Source organism: Hyposmocoma kahamanoa, unplaced genomic scaffold (genome assembly GCF_003589595.1).
Source record: "Hyposmocoma kahamanoa isolate Upper Pololo Valley unplaced genomic scaffold, ASM358959v1 120, whole genome shotgun sequence".
In the NCBI taxonomy this organism is placed as follows: Eukaryota; Metazoa; Arthropoda; class Insecta; order Lepidoptera; family Cosmopterigidae; genus Hyposmocoma; species Hyposmocoma kahamanoa.
Window position 1 is genome coordinate 3,371,755 of NW_020653415.1, and position 21,913 is coordinate 3,393,667.

A 21,913-nucleotide genomic window follows, 5' to 3' on the forward strand; every position below is an offset into this window, starting at 1 on the left:
TTGAAGCTTCTGCAAGTACAATTATTTTTATTCAATAGTCAGTTAATTATGTATGCCCTTCTCAACTTTCTCGAATGACATATGAAACCTTTTGTAGCTACTAAAAACTTACTTTTAAATCTTTCAATGTATCAGTAGTAAACAAAGAACAGAGATCAACTGTTGCATAACTTCGATCACACATTAAATTTTTCATTCCAAAATTATACTCTTCTTGAGTGGAAATTTGCGCTGTGTCCAGTGTAAAACCATACGAACTAGAAACTTGTAATGAAACCTGGAAAGTAATAAATTTTATTATTATATTGTCAAAATATAGTTAACAACATTTATGAGTATTTTCTTACATTTTTTAGTTCTCCTTGAAGACAACAAATGACAATTTGGCAACCTTTTCCCTTTGTGATGGTTCTCACCATATCACCGAAACTATGATCTCGAGAATTACCAATGTGATCCTCTGAAAAGAAAAACGCTATTAATGTAACTTTCGTGTTTTTGCTGCAGTATTATTGTTTAATAATTTACGTAGCGTCCATTGAAAGACCTTGCAGTTCTGGGAACAACTTCATCAAGAAACTCTTCTTTCGTGTGTCGCTGACTGTTGTAAACACTTCGCAGCCATTATTCAGAGCGATAGCTATGGCAGCTTGTCCCAGCGCACCTGTTCCGCCGTGGACAAGTATTGTATACCGAGGCAAAAGCTCAAGTTTTTTAATCTGGAAAATTATTGTTAATGTTTCATACATTACTAATTTCAATGTTTGGCGTAGTTTATAGAATTTAACGTGTGTAAAGTCTCAAATCTATCACACGGTATGGACAGCATACTCACGTAGCAATAAAATGCGTGCAAATATGCCGAAGGCACTGTAACAGCATCTTCCAAACTCCAATGCACTGGCACTGGCCACAACATTTCTGGACGAGCTTTAACGCGAGAACTTGCTGCGCCGCTTGGTAATATACCCATGACTCTTTCGCCACTAAAATTTGATAAAAATATCTTTAAAGCACCTTTTTAATTTACAAGGTTTGAACGGTTTCATGTAAGGATGATTTCATTGTGTGGGCCAAAAAAATGTTATTTTATACAAAATGATGTCATTAGGTAATGCTAACGAACTGTCGATATCAGTTTAAAGCTTTTTGATATCTCTTATTTTTATGGAATAATCGCTTATACTGAATGATCTTGACATTTGGCAGGTTTTTCGTCATGCGTACACTAACCAGATGGGTTTTGAAGGCCTACCACCAGCAGAGCACTTGGTAGCTCAGTATGCCCTTAGTCGCCTCGTACGATATCCGTGGGAAGAGAAAGTGGCGATGAGTTGCATTCTAATCTGTCATGACACGGTGTATATATGGCCGCCATACGAATGTTCATCGGCGGCAGAAAAAAAATTACTTTGATCCCTTTGAAAATTAGCACATGCCTATGGGTGTTTGATAATAATTTACAGTCAGAGTTTATTTAAAAAATTATGTTCTGCGGCCTTTCTCGATGTGTAGTATTTGTGTTTTCAACGCCACCTGATGGCGGCGAGAGAAGAGTCCTTACAGTATTGAATAGTGACACCTCCACAACACTCTTCTACTCTCCGTGAGGGGGCGCAGCGTCCGTAGTTTCAAACGTTCCAGAAGCACTCTCCCATATTTCATCGACGACACCACAACGATCGTTCGTTTATCATAATTTTCTTTCGGTCGTCATATTGTATTTAACTATGTAAAGGATTGCATTTAATATCCTAAATGCAAATTAAATAAATCACTTCATTGAAGAGTCTCGTCTGTCCCGAAGCTTGTTACACACGCAACCCAAAAACATGCAGCAAGTCTGTGATCGGGTGTGGCACAAGGGAATGTTGGGAATGTTCGCCAAAGACAGACTTCCACATTCGATATTTCTTCTCATGGAGTCGTACCTGTCGGGTCGTTCCTTCCAAGTTAAACACAGAGAAGCGCGATCAAACAACGTACAATGTTCTGGCAGGTGTACTACAGGGCTCAGTACTCGGCCCGGTTCTGTATAGCATCTTCACATCGGACTTGCCGATATCGGATAATATCACAGTTGCTACATACGCCGATGATTTGCATTGCCTTTTGTCCGTTGATGGGAATTCTGTTAAAGCTAGCACAAATCTCCAACTCCAACTAGATCATACCCATAGGTAATTCTGTATATGGCGTATCCGAACTAGTGCTACCAAATCTCATGTCACATTTGCATTGAGAAAACGAAACTGTAATCCATTAAGTCTTGACAATGAAACATTACCACATTCTGATTATGTGAAGTATATTGGTTTTCACATAGACAGACATCTCACATGAAGCATCACATAAAACGGAAATGTGATGAAATCAGTCTCACACATCGTAACCTACATTGATTTATGCGAAGGAATTCAGCATTATCGGTAGACTACAAACTCCTAATCTACAACTCAGTCTTAAAACCCATTTGGACATATGGTATTCAGCTATGGGGTGTGTAAGGTTAGCAAGAGCAATAAATATACTTTGTCTCTGACGAGTGACGTGACGAGAATTGTATCCTAAGGATAATAATAGTATATGTCCCTTAATTCATTCGGAAATAAGAGGAAATAAGAGATCCATGATCTCCTTGACATGCTATCGGTAGGTGCTTCAATCTTTATTTTATGACATCAAGAGACGGGATGAACAAGTCGTGCGCCTGGCGGTAAGCGACACGCCTATTCATGATGGTTGCAGTGCCACTTAGAGAGTTAAATTGCAAAGATCTAAGAGGCACTGCCAGTGAGCTCGTTACTCTGAGACATAAGTTGACACGTCTCATGTGCCTGTAATTTCACCAGTACCCTTACCTTTCAATACCGGAACGCAGTAATGTTCACATTACTGCTTGGCGGCAGAAATAGGTAAGGTTCTAAGAACTTCCCTGGATGAACTCTTTCGCAAGGAGCTCTACTGGTAGGTACTAATTGGCTGACATAAAACTAAGCACAAAGAACGTCTATCCCGCCACCCGAACCCACTTGTCGCGGAATTTCTAGATCCATCGACTATGGTCAAGCGGCTATAGTTTGGAGGTGTGGCACTGGCGACACAAAAACGTTCTTTCTCGTTTAAATGATTAGCTCATGGCTTAACGGCCGGCTGTGCAAATAAAGTAACATATTAAAAAATATATATTTTTTGCCATTTTTCAATATGCTTTTCTGCAGTAGAAAAAAATATTGTAACTCAACTGCAAATCGGCAAAATATCTTCAATCATAATTTAGAGTAAAAAATAGAGTGTTTATCTACACGACGTATTCAGTAATATACCCGCATTGTAGTTAAGTTAGGTACGTAATAATCAAACGTCGTAATGTATTAAAGTATTCATGGGACTTGTCAACATATGTCTCAGGCTATCGGGCGCCGTGGCTGTGCACTCACATCTTTGCGATTTAAAGCTCTGAGTGGCACTGCAACTGTTAGGGACAGGCGTGTCGCTTACCACTACTGCCAAATGTTTGCTGGGGGCAACCGAAAGTGTATTTCAACTTTTCGTCCTTCTGTCAACTGTTCATCAATGGTTCGCTTTTTAAAAGATTTTGGGGTCTTAGGCAGCGGCAAACACAACATAATGTGTATGGTAGGTGGTTGTATAGTGAAAGACAAGTGCCGAGCTTTGTTCTGTTCATTTCGTCCACTTTATCTTGCTCTGGATATCTCTGGATATCTATCTCTAATGCCGTAACTGTGTACCTGTGCATGCGGAGGAAGCGACTGTGGCGCTGCATATCACTGTTTTGTATAATAATTATGATCAATTTGTATAATCACTACCTCAATCATATTAATAATGATAACTACAATTGTGTTTAAAATGTGTGTATATATATATATATATATATATATATATATATATATATCTAAATTATGATAATGCAGCCTCAAAAACATAATTAGGAACGTAGCGTTAGAATGCGAGTGAATGACGAGAGTGAAGGAGAGGATTGAGTGAGTGAGAGAATGAGGAGGAGGAATGGTGGTTAGGAAGGGAGAGATTTTGGATAGTCATGTTATTTGTTATAAAAATTGAAAAGAAATAAAAGAAGAAGTTACGAGCCAAAATTTACGAATTGTAATTACAACGGAGAACATCCCACCCCATCCCATCGACATATATAAAATAATATGATATTTCAATGGTTAAATTCGACATTTCTTCTATTTATTGAATATACCGGCTGGTCGAGCTCCAGGTATACCACATTCCGCAGTATAAGCACACCCCGTAATCTAAGCCTGACCACGCGCCACAAGCCGAGCTCTACCCCACCGTATGTAGGGTACAGGGCTCGTATAGTTATAAACTTACCAATCAGTAACTCCGCTGAAGTCCATGCCATAAGAACTAGCATCAGATGATTTATTTTGGCTATCTAATGGTGATATGCCTGTGGCCTTTTTAACGTCGAGATTGTTTATAGCTGTATAATGTACCTGTAGGAATATTTACACTTTTTTACCCTTATGCATTACAAAGACTACTTTTGGTTGGCACAGGTTTTTTATTTGTTATGTTTGCGGCTAAACAGCAACGCATTAGGTACGTAAGGCAATATGTCAACCATCGTAAAATTAATTACCCTTGAGATAATTACCGTCACTGGTATGCCAGATTCTGTAGATTCTGCTTGTTCGAACCAGCGCAAAGTATCGAGGTTGCCAATTGCTCCACTACGAAGAGTAATTCCTCTCACAGTCGACACATTTTCTCGCCATTTTACGTAATATTCTCCTCCCCACATACTCTACAAATTAAATAAGATAGTGAGTTAAGCGTTGTGTTGAGTGATATACACTATACAATTATGTAATATATACTTTACATGTTTTAATACGCTGTATGTCAATTCCAATCTAGGTAAGTGGTCTAGAGTTTCCTTTTCTGACGTCATTATCAGATATATTTGATTACGGTCTGAATCTTTCCTCTTGTCTTTCACAAAGTCTTTCAGTCCTGGTACTGTAGGATACGGTGACATTACTACTAGCTTATGTTTCTGTGGCAATTTCGTCCATGTTGACGCTAAATCACTCAATTCTAATTCAGACCGCACTGTAACCACAGTGGTGGCCGATGTTGTATCCACGGGTCTCCACTTTACCAAATCTATTTTTGAATTATTAACATTGTGTGTAGACAAAACGTTGTATAAAGTTAAAAGCGGAGCATTGGCTGCAGATTGTTCGATGGTTATAATGAACATGTCGCGAGGAAGTACGTGATAAAGCATTTGACGTAACTAGAAAATAAAATCGCAATAATAATACCATGCAATAAGTTTGGTTGAAGTTTGTTTTCATAGAACTAAGTAACAAAGTTGCAGAAGAAAAGCAGAGAAATATGAGTATTTCAATCTAGGGAACATCAACACACAGATTTTACAAAGTAATGCGGGTACTGGCATTGTGTACATTTCGTACGTACGTTTTCATCTGCTGCAAGATTTTGCACTAAAACGAGATCAACATTAGTCAAAAAGTAGTCTCTCATTTCTAAAATCTTTTCCCCTGGAGCATCTTCATAATTTACAATTAATCCAGGTATATCATCATAAATGTCTCTCATAACTTCAAATACATTGGAATATGTTTGAGAATTAAAGAGTCCCACAGCTGTTATAGCATCTTTATTAATGTTTTCTGACACTATTTGTAGGTAGACTTCTATTGCTGTACAAATCTAAAATTAAAACAAAACCATTTTTCTTTTGTGTTCCTTTTTTTAAGTGATTTTTATCTTTCCACAGTAAAGTTTACTTACGTCAGTATGAGACAAGAAACGAGGTATAAATCTCAATATCCTTAATGCCGCAGTCCCTTCATCGTGTACAGGCAACTTACGTAATTGAATGTCTTCAATTACCACTCCTCCACATCGAGTTGTAAGGTCATTTACGAATATATTTGCAAGCATAACGCTTTTATTATCAGTAGTCAAAAGTTTATTATTAAAATGCTCTTTGATGTCGATGGTGAGTCGTCTTAATTGGTAAGGCTGGCAAACAGAATCATATGTGCCTCTAAGAATATGTAATTGTAAAATACCATCTAAAAATGTTACCCAGTTGTTATTCCACGTTATTTGAGCTTCAGTGAAAGTTGGATTAACTTTGTGAATAGAGCGAAATTCGTCTCTGAAAAGAATTATAAAGTGTCAATGCGAAAATCAAGCTAATGATAAAAATTATTATTATATAGTATTTCGTATAAAAGTTAATGTCGTAAAACTAACTTGTACTGATAATCTCTCTCTTGCAGCATCTTATAAACATCTTCACATTTGAATTCTAACTTCTCTTTAGATTCGAAAGACAGATTAAATGCTGTCTTAGTCTCCTTGAGTTCATGGAATATGAGTCCGCGTGCTACTTTCCTATTGTTATCCATAACCTGTTGTTATAGTAACAAAAAACGTGAGTCAAAACAAAATTACTCATTTTTTAAAATAAAACTATTAGTAAAATTAAACATTAAATACTGGATGCATGTTTGAAGTAATACAGTGATACACAGACCAAAATAAATTAATATCACGAATTAACATCGACAAACAGTGTCTCTATACCTACAGTAAGAAATGTACCTAATTACCATTATCTAGTATACAGTATCTAATTACCTCAAAACGGCCACTTCCTCTTTGCAATGTAACGCTAAGCTCGAGACGTCTCTGATCGTGTATGGGTGGCTGCGCATACAAGTAAACGTGTCTAAACTCCACGGTGTGACGACGAGGTTTAACACATAATGTCATAGCCAGAGTATCCCACACAGCCATTAGTACAGCAGAAAATGGGTACAGATTCTTTTCTGGAGAAAACAACATAGTTAAGAATATAAGAATTAGGGTAAGTCAGCTCAAAGCTGTTATCTTAACTTTGAGTCAAATTAAAACTAATAAGACAATAATAATTTGTTACGATCTTTATACTAATTGACGTAGTATTTATTTAATGTAGTTTTGTAAAAGCCAATTTCAGACAAGTTTACAAACAAGACCATAGTTAGCAAATTCACTGAACCGTACCCAAAAACCGTTTTGCCCGAGGGCGTGCCTAAAGCAGTTACTAGTTTTGGGCAAAGTGGACACACATCAAGTTCTGTGGAAAATAATAATTGTGGACGATGATAACATTAAATGCGGAATGTGACAGAAGCTTTTCATTTAAAAACATACAATGAATACTTAGTTCCATAAATCAACTAACACAGCCAAAACAAAATACAAAAAATCGTCAGAACACAAAACGAAAAAGTTATTTTCATAAATAAAAAATAAAAATTCCACTTCTACAGAAAAATCATCAGAACACGAAGCGAGAAACATTGCCTTGTTATGAAACAAAGAAAATAAGTTTTGAAGCAAAGTTAATGATTAAGATTATAAATCAGTCTTATGTAGTTACAAATAATAATAAATTATGATCACCGAAAAGATAATATTTATAAGATTCAAGACAAGTATCACAAAAGTAAGACCCGATACCCGAGTAGGACGTACATATACATGTACACGCACCATGTGCCCATAGGTGCCAATCGTCACACCGAATCCAATCTTCGATAGGTGGTCTGAGTATAGCTCCAACAAATAAGCCAAAAATGTTTTTATGTTAGCATAACCTTTTGCGTCTTAATACTTGTTTACATGAGATGGTTTTGTATTACCAATATTTAATCTAAAAGTTCCTGGCATTTCAAAATATTTATCTTTAAGATTTTTTGTAACTGTTTTTGCTTTGCCTGTATCAACCTTGCGATTTTTAGCCGTCTTTTCTCTTTGCTAATTTTTGATGGGCGTCCTTTTTCGTCGGACGTCGTTGTTCAGATTTCAGCCTTCTGAGACTTTTTGCGATTGGAACTTTTTTCGGTGTGATTTTTGGTATCGACCTGAGCATCATGGGGCTTTGGTGTTGATTTGTTTCAGGAACTGCAGCCATGGGTATATTGTTTGCTTTATTTACAGAAGTACTTATCAAAATTCTCGTAACTATATCCTCTTCGTCTGTAGATGTTATATTAAGGACGTCGGATTGTACTACTGTTTGTTAGTTTACAACTATGTCAGCAATGTGAATATGAGTCCTTTTTCGAATAAAGGTGTAACGTAGTCGAAATTTTTGGTAGCAATGGTTGGACTGATATTCATGATTTGCTTAAGCACCGAAGGAGGTGTTTTGGGTGATTCCAATGTTGGTGGCAATTGGACCAATTCTTGATTGCTAGGTTCTGTGACCTTTTCAACGCAGAGTGGATTCTTCATAGTGGTTGGCAAAAAGTCACTTCACCACCTCACTTCAGGCAAAAAGTCGGAATCATTAAATATGTACCTGTTAGTGGGCCACAGCTGACAGCGTTTTGCGCTGTTGCAGGTAGGCAGAGCCAAACAAACCAGAGACGTCTCTTTGATTGATAATCCGTCCGTCATGTGTTTTCTGAAATGTCGCCATAGTCTGGTCAAAATATGTTTTTAATGGCCCATACACGCAGATATCCAATTGTTGCATTCGATGAGTTGTATGGGGTGGCAATGACTCAAGAATTATATGATTTTTAGATGCAATCTCTAAAGCTGGTAGATACTTGTGAGATTCATGATCGTCAAAGACAAGTAATATTTTTTTGCGGCTGGCAGTCGAACAGTATTCACAAAAAAATCCACAAGTGCTGGGCCTTTAATCCAGCCATTGTCATTGACACTATGTACCTGATGGTGCATCATCCAAAAAGTAGCACAGCATCTTTTTCTGGCAAAAATCGGCATCGGGGGCACTAACGACCCTGCGGCATTGCATCAACAGATATTTATTATTATTGTAGTCCTTCCTTGCTCGGTACTGGCAATGTGACCTACTTGCTTTTTATCGGATTTTGTTAAAATTCTTGGGGGTTTGTTTGCAGACGTTTGTACTCTTGTTTCATCCATGTTATAAAGTCGAGTTGCATCAATTGATGCTTTTCGATTTTGGTTTTAATTGTGTAAAAAAATCGGCATACCTGATGCTTATTAAATCCCCTCGCTCTGGCTATAGACGTGGGTTTTGGTCGCCGTAACGTCAAGTCGGGATGACACACGATAAATCCTTTGAAAAAATCAGCGGCGCCGTTTTTGAATGGGTGAGTAATGTTATTAACTTCAGCATATTGAAACACGAGCTTCAGGAAGTCGTCTTTCGTGAGACCGAAGAATAAGTTGTCCATATTAAAAATATATTCTAATAGCTCTTGTTCCTGGTTGGGTGTAAATTCTGGTACAAATCTTCCAAGCTCCATGGTAGCTGATCCCGTTTCCATATTTTCTTAATTTCGTGAGAGAGATTTGGTATTTTTTTTGCAACATATTTTTTTTATTAATAAACTTTTGGCTAATAAACTTGCTTATTCTACATGCAGCTATGGCTCTAAAAACCATTGCGGGTTTATCTGTCCACAGCGATTCGCTCTAACAAGTATTTTTTTAGTTTGTTTTTATATTCTCCTTCCATATACGAATCTTGAATGCACGCATGCAATTTATTCAGTAATTTAGAAATTACATAATCTAATTTCCGAGTACCGTACACGTTACTCGTTTTACGGAGTACATATTTCTTAGTAATTAAGATTCTTAAACTGTTTGATTTCTGGTATGCAATTAAATTTTGTACATAATTAAATTCAGTTAAAATAGACAACTTGACTTTATCAGAAACACTCATTATTTTACAATAACTGAACAAACCAGTGTCATTATCTCTATATCTAGTTTTCATAAATTTTGGAACAATGGTTTTTACAATTCTGACTTGCAAGTTATAAATGTCTTTCAGGTATGTATTATATGTCAGACCATAACTGCTTAAGCCGTAGCCAATTACAGAGTCAGCTAGGATTTTATGAGATAGCTTATATTTAGGTATTCATATTAGTGTGGTCCCCAACTAAATCCGCTATCGATAACAAGGTCAATATACATGTAACTTTCTACAACTTCTCAGGATTGACATAAACAAACATTTGTAGAATTGCAAACTTTGATGGCTATGGGAAATGGTGGTCGGTTTGTCAGGTGCTTTATTGTGTGACGAGGGCATCTCTGGCGGACCCGGACTTGGGTATGGACTCCCTGGGGTTTGTGGTTAGCTGCCCCCGGTTTTGCATGTTTCCGGGGCGCCTGTCTCGTGAGCAGCTAGCGCGTCTTAGTAGCGGTCTAGTTGAGGGCCTGCAGCGAGGAGACGCGCGGGGCACGTGAGTTGCCCTTTAAGTTGGAAGCTATGTCCGGACATTGTCGCAGGACACTGCGACTGGCATCTCCGGCGCTAGCCCGGAGAGCTGGCAGAGGATAAGCGAGATATCCTCCGGTCTCTCCAGCCGCTTAGGTTATTGAGAACTGGAGAGACGTCCTTTTTCGGGGTCGGGAAGTGAGCGTGCCTTACAGCTCAGCCACCAATGAGGAAGTTTGGTAGTGGACTCAGAGTCGACGGCTAACGGTGGCAACCGCTAGTTGTGCAATGCGCAATGGGAAGTGAGCGTGCCTACAGCTCCGGTACCTCTCTGGAAAATAGGGAGGGTATTGTACGTGCACCCGGGGCGGCTCACCCGAGGCACTAGCCTCTGGAAGAACCGGATGAAGTCATGTGACAGAGGTCTGTGACAATCCTGTACACTGGCTGATCTGGGTTCAGAACCTGAACTTATAAGGTTCTTGTGCGCGCATAGGTTATAGTGCTTTTCTCGTATGCCCAAAGGGTAGGTAGGGAGAGTCACTATCATCAAAACTAACGTAGAAAGATATGGGAGCTTAACCCTACGTCGTGGGCCCATTCACATAACTGATTTAAATCCTCTTGCGTGTCAGTCTGTGACGCATTTAAGTTCTTACTGGCTAATAAAAGACCAAGTGTCATCAGCAAACTAGTATAAAGAACCCTTTCTAATGACAATAGACAGTCATTCACATAAAGTAAATATTGGGTAGGCTTAAAAATCGAATCTTTGGCTGTGTCTTGTTCAGTTAGTGCTAAATTACTAAAATCATTTACTATTTTACGTGTATCGGCTGGAATGATAATGTTGAAACAATTCTAACAAATCCCTGTATATCAGCCCTTGAAAGCCTGTCATAAAGTATTTCATAATTCAACACATCGAATGCCTTAATAAAATATTACAAGCACATGCATTTTTTTTTGTCTAAATAATTATTTACTTATTAGAAAAATTACGCAAAAGCTGTGTTGTGCTTTAGTTTTTCTGAAATCCATATTGTTTTGTATTATATTTTTCAAAAGATTTATTTACTTTTATTTCTTCGAAAGCACGTGCCATGATGCCTGTGTGGTTTTACGATTATAATTATTCATTATCTGCAAGAAACAACTTTGTTATTTATACATCCATTCCTATTCTGGACAAAGTGGCTAGGTAACCACTTTACCCGAGCCGCTTAGACCTTTGATTTGTTTGACCTTTTTATTTTAAAACGAAATTCTAACCTACAAAATGTAACTATACCTTCAAACAAATATTACAAAAGCACTGCCATTTGGCAGTGCATATAATATAGTATAATCATAGCAATAATATACAAAGAAAGTAAGGTTTGATCAAAGCGAAATTAACTTACCTTGAATAATTTTACAGAATAGAATTAATTTAAAATTTTCGGCATATGAGCGTAAGGCTATCCTGCCTTGTAAAAAGGTATCAATAACATTTGAACTAACTGGGTAATCGAGCATAGCCGCTTTGTCTCCTATGGCCGCTTTGAGCTGACTTCCCCTACGTACATCAACAATAGTCAGAACAATTGTATATGATCTACCACATAAACATTAACAGTTGGTGTTGCGCAAATACCGTGGGGTACCCGTTGCGTCAGCCTGCAGACGGTGAAAACTGCCTGTGCGAAAACGACACTGGCGTAAGTCAATATGTGGCGCATGAAAGATGTGTAGTCTCACCTTATTTCTAACGAGTGTTTAATACACTTATTGAGGAAAGAGTGGACTCGATTCATGACAAATTGAGTGCGATCGCGAACGGTTTTCACGTGTGTCTTGAAGGGCAATTTCTATATTTAGATATTTGACCGTGTTTCCTAAGGAATTGTACTCTACGACAGGACAGGTTGCTTAATCTCGATTCTTTATTTGCATATGGTGGTGCATTAGAGTCGTGGAAACCAATATTGGGTTGTTCGTCAATGTCACCGACAAAGAGAGCGAGATTTGCTGAGTGGATACTTCAGTAAGTCGCTAGTGTACAAGGGGAGGGCAAAGGCTATGGAGCCATGCAAAACTCCGGTTCTTAAGAGTTGAGGCGTAGAAAATGCGCTCTCGAGTTGATAACGAAAGGAGCGATTTGACAAGAAGTCTCGAAAGATATGCACAAGACGATCAAGCACACCGAGATCATACAATTTGTACAGTAAGCCGTCTTGTTGCCAGATGTTGTCAAAGCGTTTTGCCGTATCGTTGTATCGCGTGTTGCCGTATCGTGGGCAGATATCGGGAAAGGACGAAGCGTTCAGTCGTTCAGTGATGTGCTCGACTCTGCGGCTGCTCCCCTACACGGTGATGTTTTCGGCGTCCACGCCACGTAATAATCGAGTAATAATTCATAACAAACTCGAGAGATAGCGCCTTAAGTAGGCAATCGCTTATGTATAAGAAATTATAATCAATTAATAAGCTTGCCTGACAAAAATAATGCTCTAAAAGCCTACCTCTAATAACATGACCTCGTAAATAGCTGTGTTCGTCGTCATGAATTGAAACAACAGTTTTGGTAGTTGCAGCAGTTTTTGTACGCGAGATGGAATAAAGCGGCACCGTCCTGGAAAAACACCTGTGTCATTATATTCTAACAAAAACCTCTTAGCTATTAAAATGGTGTTTAATTTCTATAAGTAATCCGATCGTGTAGTTGATGTAAATAAATGAGTAAGCCTATCCAGTGTATAAGATGCTTCGCGGCGCATATAACTATCAAATACAAGGCACTTAATGGCAGACACATTATTCGAATGTTTTATTTATCTCCCGACCAACGTGTACTAGCATTTGACTCTTTCCGTAGATGGTGATCAGACCTGACAGGCTCGTTTCCCATGATAATAAACACTGGAATATTCAATGCTACCAATCCAATTATTTAAAAAACAATGTCTCAAGTGCAATTTAATTCTAACTTTGTGATAGATTATGGGTATGGATGGTGTCCGCAACTCTTATGTCTGGCGCCTATTTTGCATGTGGTGTTATTGTGTAGGAATTAAACGGGAAAAGCAATAAAATAATTGTAAGTAACAATAATACATTCATGCATCAATTAAAGAATTTAAGCACCATTTCATAACCACGAATGATCTTCAGTCGTTTATAAAGCTCGTGATAATATTGCGTCATCAATTAAGTATACATTAAACGCCATGTTGAATAGAAAACCCCCGAAATATGAAAATACGTGAGAGGATCGGTGCTCTGTCAGCCACCAGATATACTTGATACATGCATGGATCTATAAATCCGAATCTGAACCTCTAAATCTGAATCCAGAAATGGTTTAAATGAAAATTATATCTGAACACACGGTTATCATTTTTGAAACACATATTTGAGTACATATTGCGTAGAGCAGAATTTGTAACACTTAGGGTTATTCACTTTAGTAGATATTCTAGTGTAAACGAGAGCATATCATTAGTACTAAACACAAAAACAAACAAAAAAGGTGATACCTACACATAATATTCAAATTCTGCATATCAAATATTGCGATACGATTTTGTGAAAGAGTTAGATTTCGTATGCACTAAAGAAAATAGAGATATAAATGAAATATATGTATAAAAAAAGTTATGACAATGAGATATATATTAAAAAATATAGAAGAATTAAATATATAAAAAATCAATTCCGCCTACGACTATGCGTTATGATTATGCGTATTATGCGTTATGCGTTATGTTATTACTAAGAGTAGAAAATAAAGACGGCAAACATGTTATTTTAACTGGTTTTCATCTTCTGCCTGCGGTGGCCATGTTGATACTAGACAAATGTCACGGTATGGTCATGGGATATTATTTTTAGCCAATAATCGTATATACGTAAATTGGCCACAAATACATAATAAGAAATATTTAAATGCTAGAAACATTCATTGCTGGTTACGGAAGCAATGAATCTTACTATTGCATCGAATACGGCATTCTACGAAGAAACATTGGTTTTTCTTTGACATCCGAATCACGTCTATCTATAATTACAGCTTACAAGAGAAATTGCAGATCAACACACCATTTCTCGTGATGAGCCCACTCCACATAATGCGATAACATTGGTGTGCCCATGGACACGGGAAAGTCTACTTTTGGATACAAAAGCTCCACTTTCGAGTGAAATCCTTCCATGTACAATCTGAAAAATTATAAATAGTTTGGACATTTGAAGAATATTCCATAAATTGTATTAGTTTTTAGATCATGTGTGTATTGTACTTACTTGCCGATAGCATCCAATACCATAAAAGCATTGTCAGGATGTTCTCGTCTAGTAAGAGGAATATGTTTACAAGATTCCGGCAACGACCGCTTGAGTATAGCTTGCAGAAGGCCGTGAGGAGCTATCTCAACCAGCACTGCGTTTCCAGTCACGCGCCGAGCGGTTTCCTCAAATAGTACTGGATTCTGTAAAACGAAACAAACGGGTGACGCGTGGCTCATAATAAAGTACCACGTTTCGATATTTCCGCGTTAAATTCTCACCAGCAAATTGTTGGTGTGATATTCGGCTGAGGAGTATTTAGCGAGAGGCTCATTCCATTTCGCTTCTGGTACGGACGTTGACAACCATTTTTCCGACCGTGGCTTCGGATTTTTGATTACTTCATTTAAATATTTTAGTAAGCCGGGACCTAAATATGATAGTGGAGAACATTATCCATTAAATTAAAATTATAATTAAAAATAAAAAAGTGATTGATGGTGGAAAATACTGTGTAAAAAAACAAAGTATTTTCCACCATAAATCACATTCACACTCACCTGCTTCAGCTATGTATCGGGAATGATAAGCAATATTTGAACACGGAACCTCTTTCGCGAAGACACCTTTAGCCGTCAATTCAGCTACAAACGTTTTCATTATTTCGGCTGGTCCTGAAATGGTGCTAGATTCTGGCCCATTGTGGCAGGCCACTTCAATCTCTGGTGGCAATAATTCTTTAACCTGAGTTGACAAATATTTATGTGAATGCAATATTTCGAAGCTATCAATTAAAATGTTTCTAAGTATCATGCTTACTTGTTCATATCCGAGTCCAACAGCAGCCATAGAACCACGAATAAAAGGAGTTTGAATAGACACTAGACCTCGGCTGTACGCTGAAAGTATCATCTCTTCCGCTGTGAAACAGCCGTCCGCATAAGCGCAGCCCAATTCACCAACACTGTGACCTACAAGTAGGGTTGTTTGCTTATTTAAATTTACATCCAGACAATACTTAAACTCACACAACTGTAAAATATTGAAAGGTCTTTAATCTAGAAACATAGAAATAATGATGGAAATATCTATTTACCAATGATATTATCAGGCACCAATCCTAACGCAGTAAGAATATCAGTAAGGCCAATCTGAATGGCTGCAATTCCAAGAAATGAATTGAGGATGTTATCGAAGATTGTTTTGTCCTCTGACGTAATAATACGAATTATATCTACACCCTTCGGTTCCAGGACTTTGTTGCATCTGAAACATAGAAACGAACAAAATATAAGCTTTCTACGAGATAGTTAACCTAACCTGCCTCCGTGGCCGAACGGTTATCATGCCGGACTGCCACGCAGAGGTCCCAGGTTCGATTCCCGGGCCGGGAGAAATATTTGTATGACCTACATTTATTTCTCTCGTGAGTTTGGGTGTAATGTGTGGTTGTCTATGTGTGTGTCCATGGCACCCGCGACACAGGGTTTCCCTAGTGCGGGGCTATGTTGGTTGTGAGCGTTATTATTATTATTATTATTAAATCAAACTAGCTTAAAGGATAAAAATACCGTTCAATAGCAGCCGCGAAGATAGGAATGCGCATAAGCGTAACTCCCATACCCGCCCACTGCGAGCCCATACCGCTGTACACGAACCAAAGTGGACGTTTGCCTTCATCAGAATAGTTGGCTGTTTCTGCTAAAGTGATTGTTTCTCCATTCTCATTCTTACCTACAAGGAAGTAATTCGAAATTACCCCAACTTTTCGTGGTTTCATTTTATTAAAATTTATGTATATATTAGACTTCTTACTAAGTATAGAATATCCTCTCCCCAAATGTCCCGAAATGGACAGCTGGTGTATATTACGTAACAAAGCAAGTTCTTCTTCGTCTATAGACCGAGACTTGAGGTCATTAAGAATTTTCTGCACAGATGTGTCTTGTCTTGCTGAGATCGTTACAAGTTGGGGTATCGATGATTTATAATGTGCTAAATCCTAGAAATAATAAAAGTTTCAACTTGAATAAGTTCTACGACTACTTTTAATATTTATTTGAATTAGATAAATAACAAAATAATAAATAGGCTTAGAATAATACGAAAATGTTGAAGATAAAGTCATACCTTGGACTTACTATAACCTTTCAATAAGACATGGGCATTGACACCAGTAACAGATCTGCCGTTGACAGCAGCGTACGACCGCTTGAATGGCTTATGTTCAGTAACGATTTCCATCTTGCCGTTTCGTAGAGCCATAATGTCACGTCTTGGGTTCTCACAATGCAAATTTGCTGCAATCTCGCCTCTCTGGTAACCTAGTAACACCTAATTAAAAGTAAAAATTAATATACCAAATATCGAAGACAGGAGCTGAAATTGAAAGGATTATGCTACCTTTACAATACCAGATATTCCAGACGCAGCCTCTCCATAGCCAATGTTGGACATGATGCTGCCAACGAGTAGTGGATTTTGACGGTTCTTGCACAATGCTTGCTCAAGGGCTTCTAACTCTGAACGATCTGACTCTGGTGTAGCTAAAGGTATGTATGACTTGATATCAATTTAGGAGTATTATATAAAAAGAAAATTTTCATAGGGCGAGAATGAAGTTTCGACGAACGCATTATCACCTAAATTTTATTGTTATATTGAAACTATAAATCTGTAGTGTAAAGAAGAATCGTAATGAAACTGTGGGTGCACGTTAAATAATCTAAAAACGATTTATGACAGGACACCTGCATAAATGCAACAAATGATACTGTTAAAAGACATTTTCATGTAGCAATTAAGTGGAAATATAATTTTTACCCGAGCCAAAGGCTTCAATATACTCCACAAAATGAGGTGGCACTTTTGCTTCATCGTACATGGTTTTTATAAAATCAGCTAAAAGTCTCGGATCCCGATTAAAACCAAACTGCGGAGCAGTTTCGCCGTCTAAAACATGGCTGAACTCGTTTTTAACGTGTATAACTTCAGCGTAAATTCTGTGTAAAATAATATTATGTTATTATACCATGATACTTTAAGTTATAATGATAATTATGATTAGGAAAATGACAAATCCCGTACCGTTTCGCATCTTTTGCCTTTTGAAGGTAAAGCACATTGATGGCCTCAGATCTAACACACCCGTCAGCGTTTTCATCAAACGATTTAGTCTTACCATCAGAGCTTAGCTTTATGATTCTGAAAACAATTATTACGTCATCGAAAATCCGCCTTTTCACACTCGAACTCAAATAACCTTTATTTTATAGGCCAGCAAATTACACATTAAATCATCATATTAATTCAACCCTACTGCTGATTGGTAAGGCAGATTTCCTTGCGAAGAATGAGCAAGGAACTCTATTAGTTGGTTTTTGTGAATATACCATTGCACATATTTATCATTTACAATATGTACTTCAAACTTGGTAGATCGAAACTACCTGCAATAGCTAAACGGGTCTTACCTTTACCTTCTTACTTTTACCTTTGGTATAAAGTTTTATCACAAATTAATACCTAAGTTGTAACATCGCAACAACATTATCATGTTACAGAAATTTGTATCCGTCTTAATACCTTGAATAATGGAATGATGATTGTGGATGAAGTAAAATATTAGATCCTCCAACAATGGCAGCTTCGCATTCTCCACGCGCTAAAGCCTGAAACGCTTGTTCCAACGCAACGAGGGAGCTACAGCACGCTAGGTCAATAGACATGGAGGGCCCTTTTGCATTCAGCCAGTACGATATGCGATTCGCAAACATAGATTTATTGCATCTGTATGAGTAAATTATAAAACTGTTAATGACAATAAATTTCAAAAGATAAGAACTGCTTTGAAACAATTTTGTTTTTTCAGTTTTTACCCTGCAATTCCAAAACCTGTCTTAGTACCAGCATTATAAAAAACAGCCTTCTCGCTTTCAGAGATACAAGATCCTATGTACACACCCACTTTCTTGCCTGATATCTGTTGCGGATTTATGCCTATTAAAAGAAAAGTGTCAGGTAATTCAACTTATTTCATAATAGTTATTCCTGTAGGTAGATTACTTGTTAGCTTTAATGTAAGCCTAACAAGTAATCCATACCCACATAATAAATACCATTTATTCATTCATTAAAAATGAAATGGTAGTCGTCTCATTCGTACGTTTTAATTTTTTGAATGATCAAATTATCTCTGTTTCCAAATTATATCTCTTAAAATCTTGTAATGAATTTGCCTACAAAAACTTACCAGCATCGTAAATCGCCTGATAGGTCATTTCCAAAATCTTCCTGCTCATTGGGTCCATACTTTGTCCGAGCCGATAGTGAACTTTGAAAAACTGTGCGTCGAAGTACGACAGCCCTGGTACGATACCGGTAGTATTTGGTACGTCAGGATGTTTGAAGTTCCATCGGCATACCTCAGGCGACACAGGGTTTTTCTGCACAGTATTAATATCGCTATTTAACAAAACCCAATTTTCCATTGGTTAAAACTAGCTTAAACGGAGCGCGGCACGCCTTGAAGTTTGACTTCAGATAACCGGACCAAAACACAGATAAAGTCTAACAGCACGAAACGTTGGGTAGAGCTGTGATAGAGGTAGATGGACAGGTAATGCAATATGTTAATGAGTATTATCTACTTGGGCCAGTTACGAAGTTTCGAAAGAAGCATGCAAGAGAATGAAATTGTAATTGAAAAGAAATGTCGCGTTTATAAATTTTAAACTTATTTTCAGAAACTTTACTGACCACAAAGTTGACTTGTTCGTTTAGTGATGACATTGATTTCAACATCCAATATATTACAATGATTTAGTTTCGTTCCAAAAGTGAATTTTCCAAAACTTGTAATGGGCATTTCTCCAAAGCAGCAATTTTCTGTATCCATGCACTAAACTCCACTTATTTATCAAAACAAAAAACCTACCCTTCGTACCTAATGGAAAAAAATCTGAAATGCCTAAAATCTGACGACTGTGGCGTGTCCCGAATGCAGAATCCAACACAAGGGGTCAATTTCCTCAAAATTTAAACCGTATATAAATATTAGACTTTAGTTTACGTATAATAAATTAGTTGATAGTACTCATAATCTAAAATTCACAATAAACTAGATAATACTTTTATGATTATGACAATACCAAGATTGCTGCGTGTCCCAGACTTACTCGGGAATTCGGTGGTCGTTACTAATCACGCTACACATCACCAGTGAACCATTTTAGTAGCTTCGCAGTTCGACAGTATTATTCGTCTATAAGCCCCTGAGGCTGGAGAGAACAGGCGAATGATTCGTTGCCAATTCTAGGACTTTTTGCGTGAAAATACGTAATTCGGTGGATTCGGCTTATACGATATTTCAAAAACTAAATTTTATGGTTGTATGTCATATTTTTTATAATTATGTGTTGTAACAATTATAATATAATAACAATTTATTGGTTTAACAAGTATGTCATTCACGAGTACCGTCAAAAATTTTTGAATCCTATGGCCTTGGATTCGGTAAATTTTATGCCGCCGAATTCAAATAAAAAATATGCCATCAAAGCCATATTATCTTTGAAAAGCGAGAATTTTTTACGTTTTTTTATACAAATGACTTTCACATTATTGATTTTCACAATTTTATATGACTACTTGCTTGCTACTGAAAATGAATAAGGAAAATCAAAACAGAAAATAAAAAAGATGAAGGTACATAATTTTTAAGAATCTAGTTGTCCAATTAACGGAATCGTATGTAAGTTTGAGTTCTTTTTAACCGACTTAAAAAAAAGGAGGAGGTTCTCAATTCGACTGTATGTTCTTTTTTTTCTTCTTTTTTGTATGTATGTTACGCGATAACTCCGATATTTGTGAACCGATTTTCATGATTCTTTTTTTGTTGGAAAGGGGGTACTTCGATAGTGGTCCCATTTCATTTTGAAGAAAATCATCCACCTTTAAGGGTGGCTGTTCACGCATGAAGATTCATTTTTATAAATAGCGGCTAACTTTAATTCAGGAGCAATTATTTTAATGCTTGATTTTGCTATTTCTCCAATTCAAGGCGTTTTTCTCTCAATATACTTTGAGTAGTGAGAACCGATTATTATTATCTCCAGTGTCAAGTCCTGTATAGTGGCCAACTAGAGGATATTTCAATAAAACTTAGCAAATAGACGTAATTCCACGTACTTTTGAGGTCGGTTTTTTTAGTACTCTGTACTGAGAGTATTACTTCATTGTTTCTATGTTTTGCATGAATTAAGAAAAAATAAATCGACCTTTGAAGTCAAAAAACTTAGCACTTCTAGGAGAAGTGCCCTAATCAATACAGTGAGAGGTGCAAGGGTTAAAATACTTGGTAAAAAATGAGGTGGGTTGAGTTATATTATATTATTATAGATATTTGTAAAACTAAACTAGGTGCTGTGTGATTTGAAAATGTGTTTCTTGGACATGCGTGGATTTTGTAGGCCCATGATAAGACACGTAAGAGATCTAAAGAATAAGGAAAGTAATTCATCGGCAAAAAATTATTATAATCTTGATAAATCATTGATATATGAGAATATTTTTTTTAAGTTTATTGAATGTCACGATGTTTTACTACCATGATATTAATTTTTTATGAAATTATTCCACTAGTTTGTTATAATAATTAATAACAAAGATCCAACATTTAGAAAAAATAATTCGATTCTACTGGATTCGAACCAGTTCCCTCAAGAAATCCGTGCCAGATGCTCTGCCAATCAAGCCGCGGAACGAACCAGCAGACCTTACGAATGTTTCTATGTGCTTCTTGCACATTTTTTTCGGTTTGTAACGACTTTTGCTGTAGAGCCATCTATGTAAAAATTAATAGATCCGGCTGGATTCGTACCAGCACACTCAGTCTAATAATAAACATTTTTTATTAACAGTCCAGCAAAATATTCTTTACCAAAAGAGTAGTGTACGAGTACACCCTTGTCTCTCTAAGCTCGTATCCAGTTGTATGACGTAAGTCCAAAATTAAAAGTAAAATTACCTTATCGTAGAGGATTTCTTCAAGGTCCTTGATATGACGTGCCCCCGGAAAAAGACCAGACATGCCAGAGATGACGATTCTCTCACCGTCCAAAACTGACGATCCTTCCTTCTTTATGTGTTGAACTGGTGTAAGCGCCATGGTTGGTGGTTTTACACCTGTGATTGTGCACATAATATTCTGGAAATATTATACAGCTAAGGTGGAAGAATGTTCATATGAGTCGTATAACATCACTTAAACCAAATCGAAGTCTAAATTATTGTAATACTTAAAATGAAAATTATTTACAAAAATCGATAAGTGTTTTCAAATTGCATTGATATCTGCCACTCTAGATATTTTGTTATCTGGGACTA

General features: G+C 37.1%; 1 protein-coding gene across 1 annotated transcript; it reads right to left on the minus strand.

The window, feature by feature from the left end:
* Positions 1-100: 100 nt before the first annotated feature.
* LOC113240113 (fatty acid synthase-like) lies at positions 101-21,695 on the minus strand. The gene is made up of 28 exons (XM_026477335.1): positions 21,555-21,695; positions 18,780-18,972; positions 18,406-18,526; positions 18,113-18,316; positions 17,615-17,731; positions 17,351-17,529; positions 16,931-17,073; positions 16,658-16,861; positions 16,343-16,529; positions 16,099-16,261; positions 15,624-15,793; positions 15,347-15,498; positions 15,088-15,271; positions 14,809-14,957; positions 14,546-14,730; positions 14,342-14,461; positions 12,766-12,875; positions 6,679-6,869; positions 6,292-6,449; positions 5,821-6,193; positions 5,485-5,739; positions 4,883-5,299; positions 4,655-4,804; positions 4,369-4,493; positions 836-986; positions 548-719; positions 348-460; positions 101-277 (listed from the first exon to the last, which is right to left on the minus strand). Exons 1-28 carry the CDS (start codon positions 21,693-21,695, stop codon positions 101-103), a joined length of 5,004 nt encoding a protein of 1,667 aa, XP_026333120.1.
* Positions 21,696-21,913: the final 218 nt, after the last annotated feature.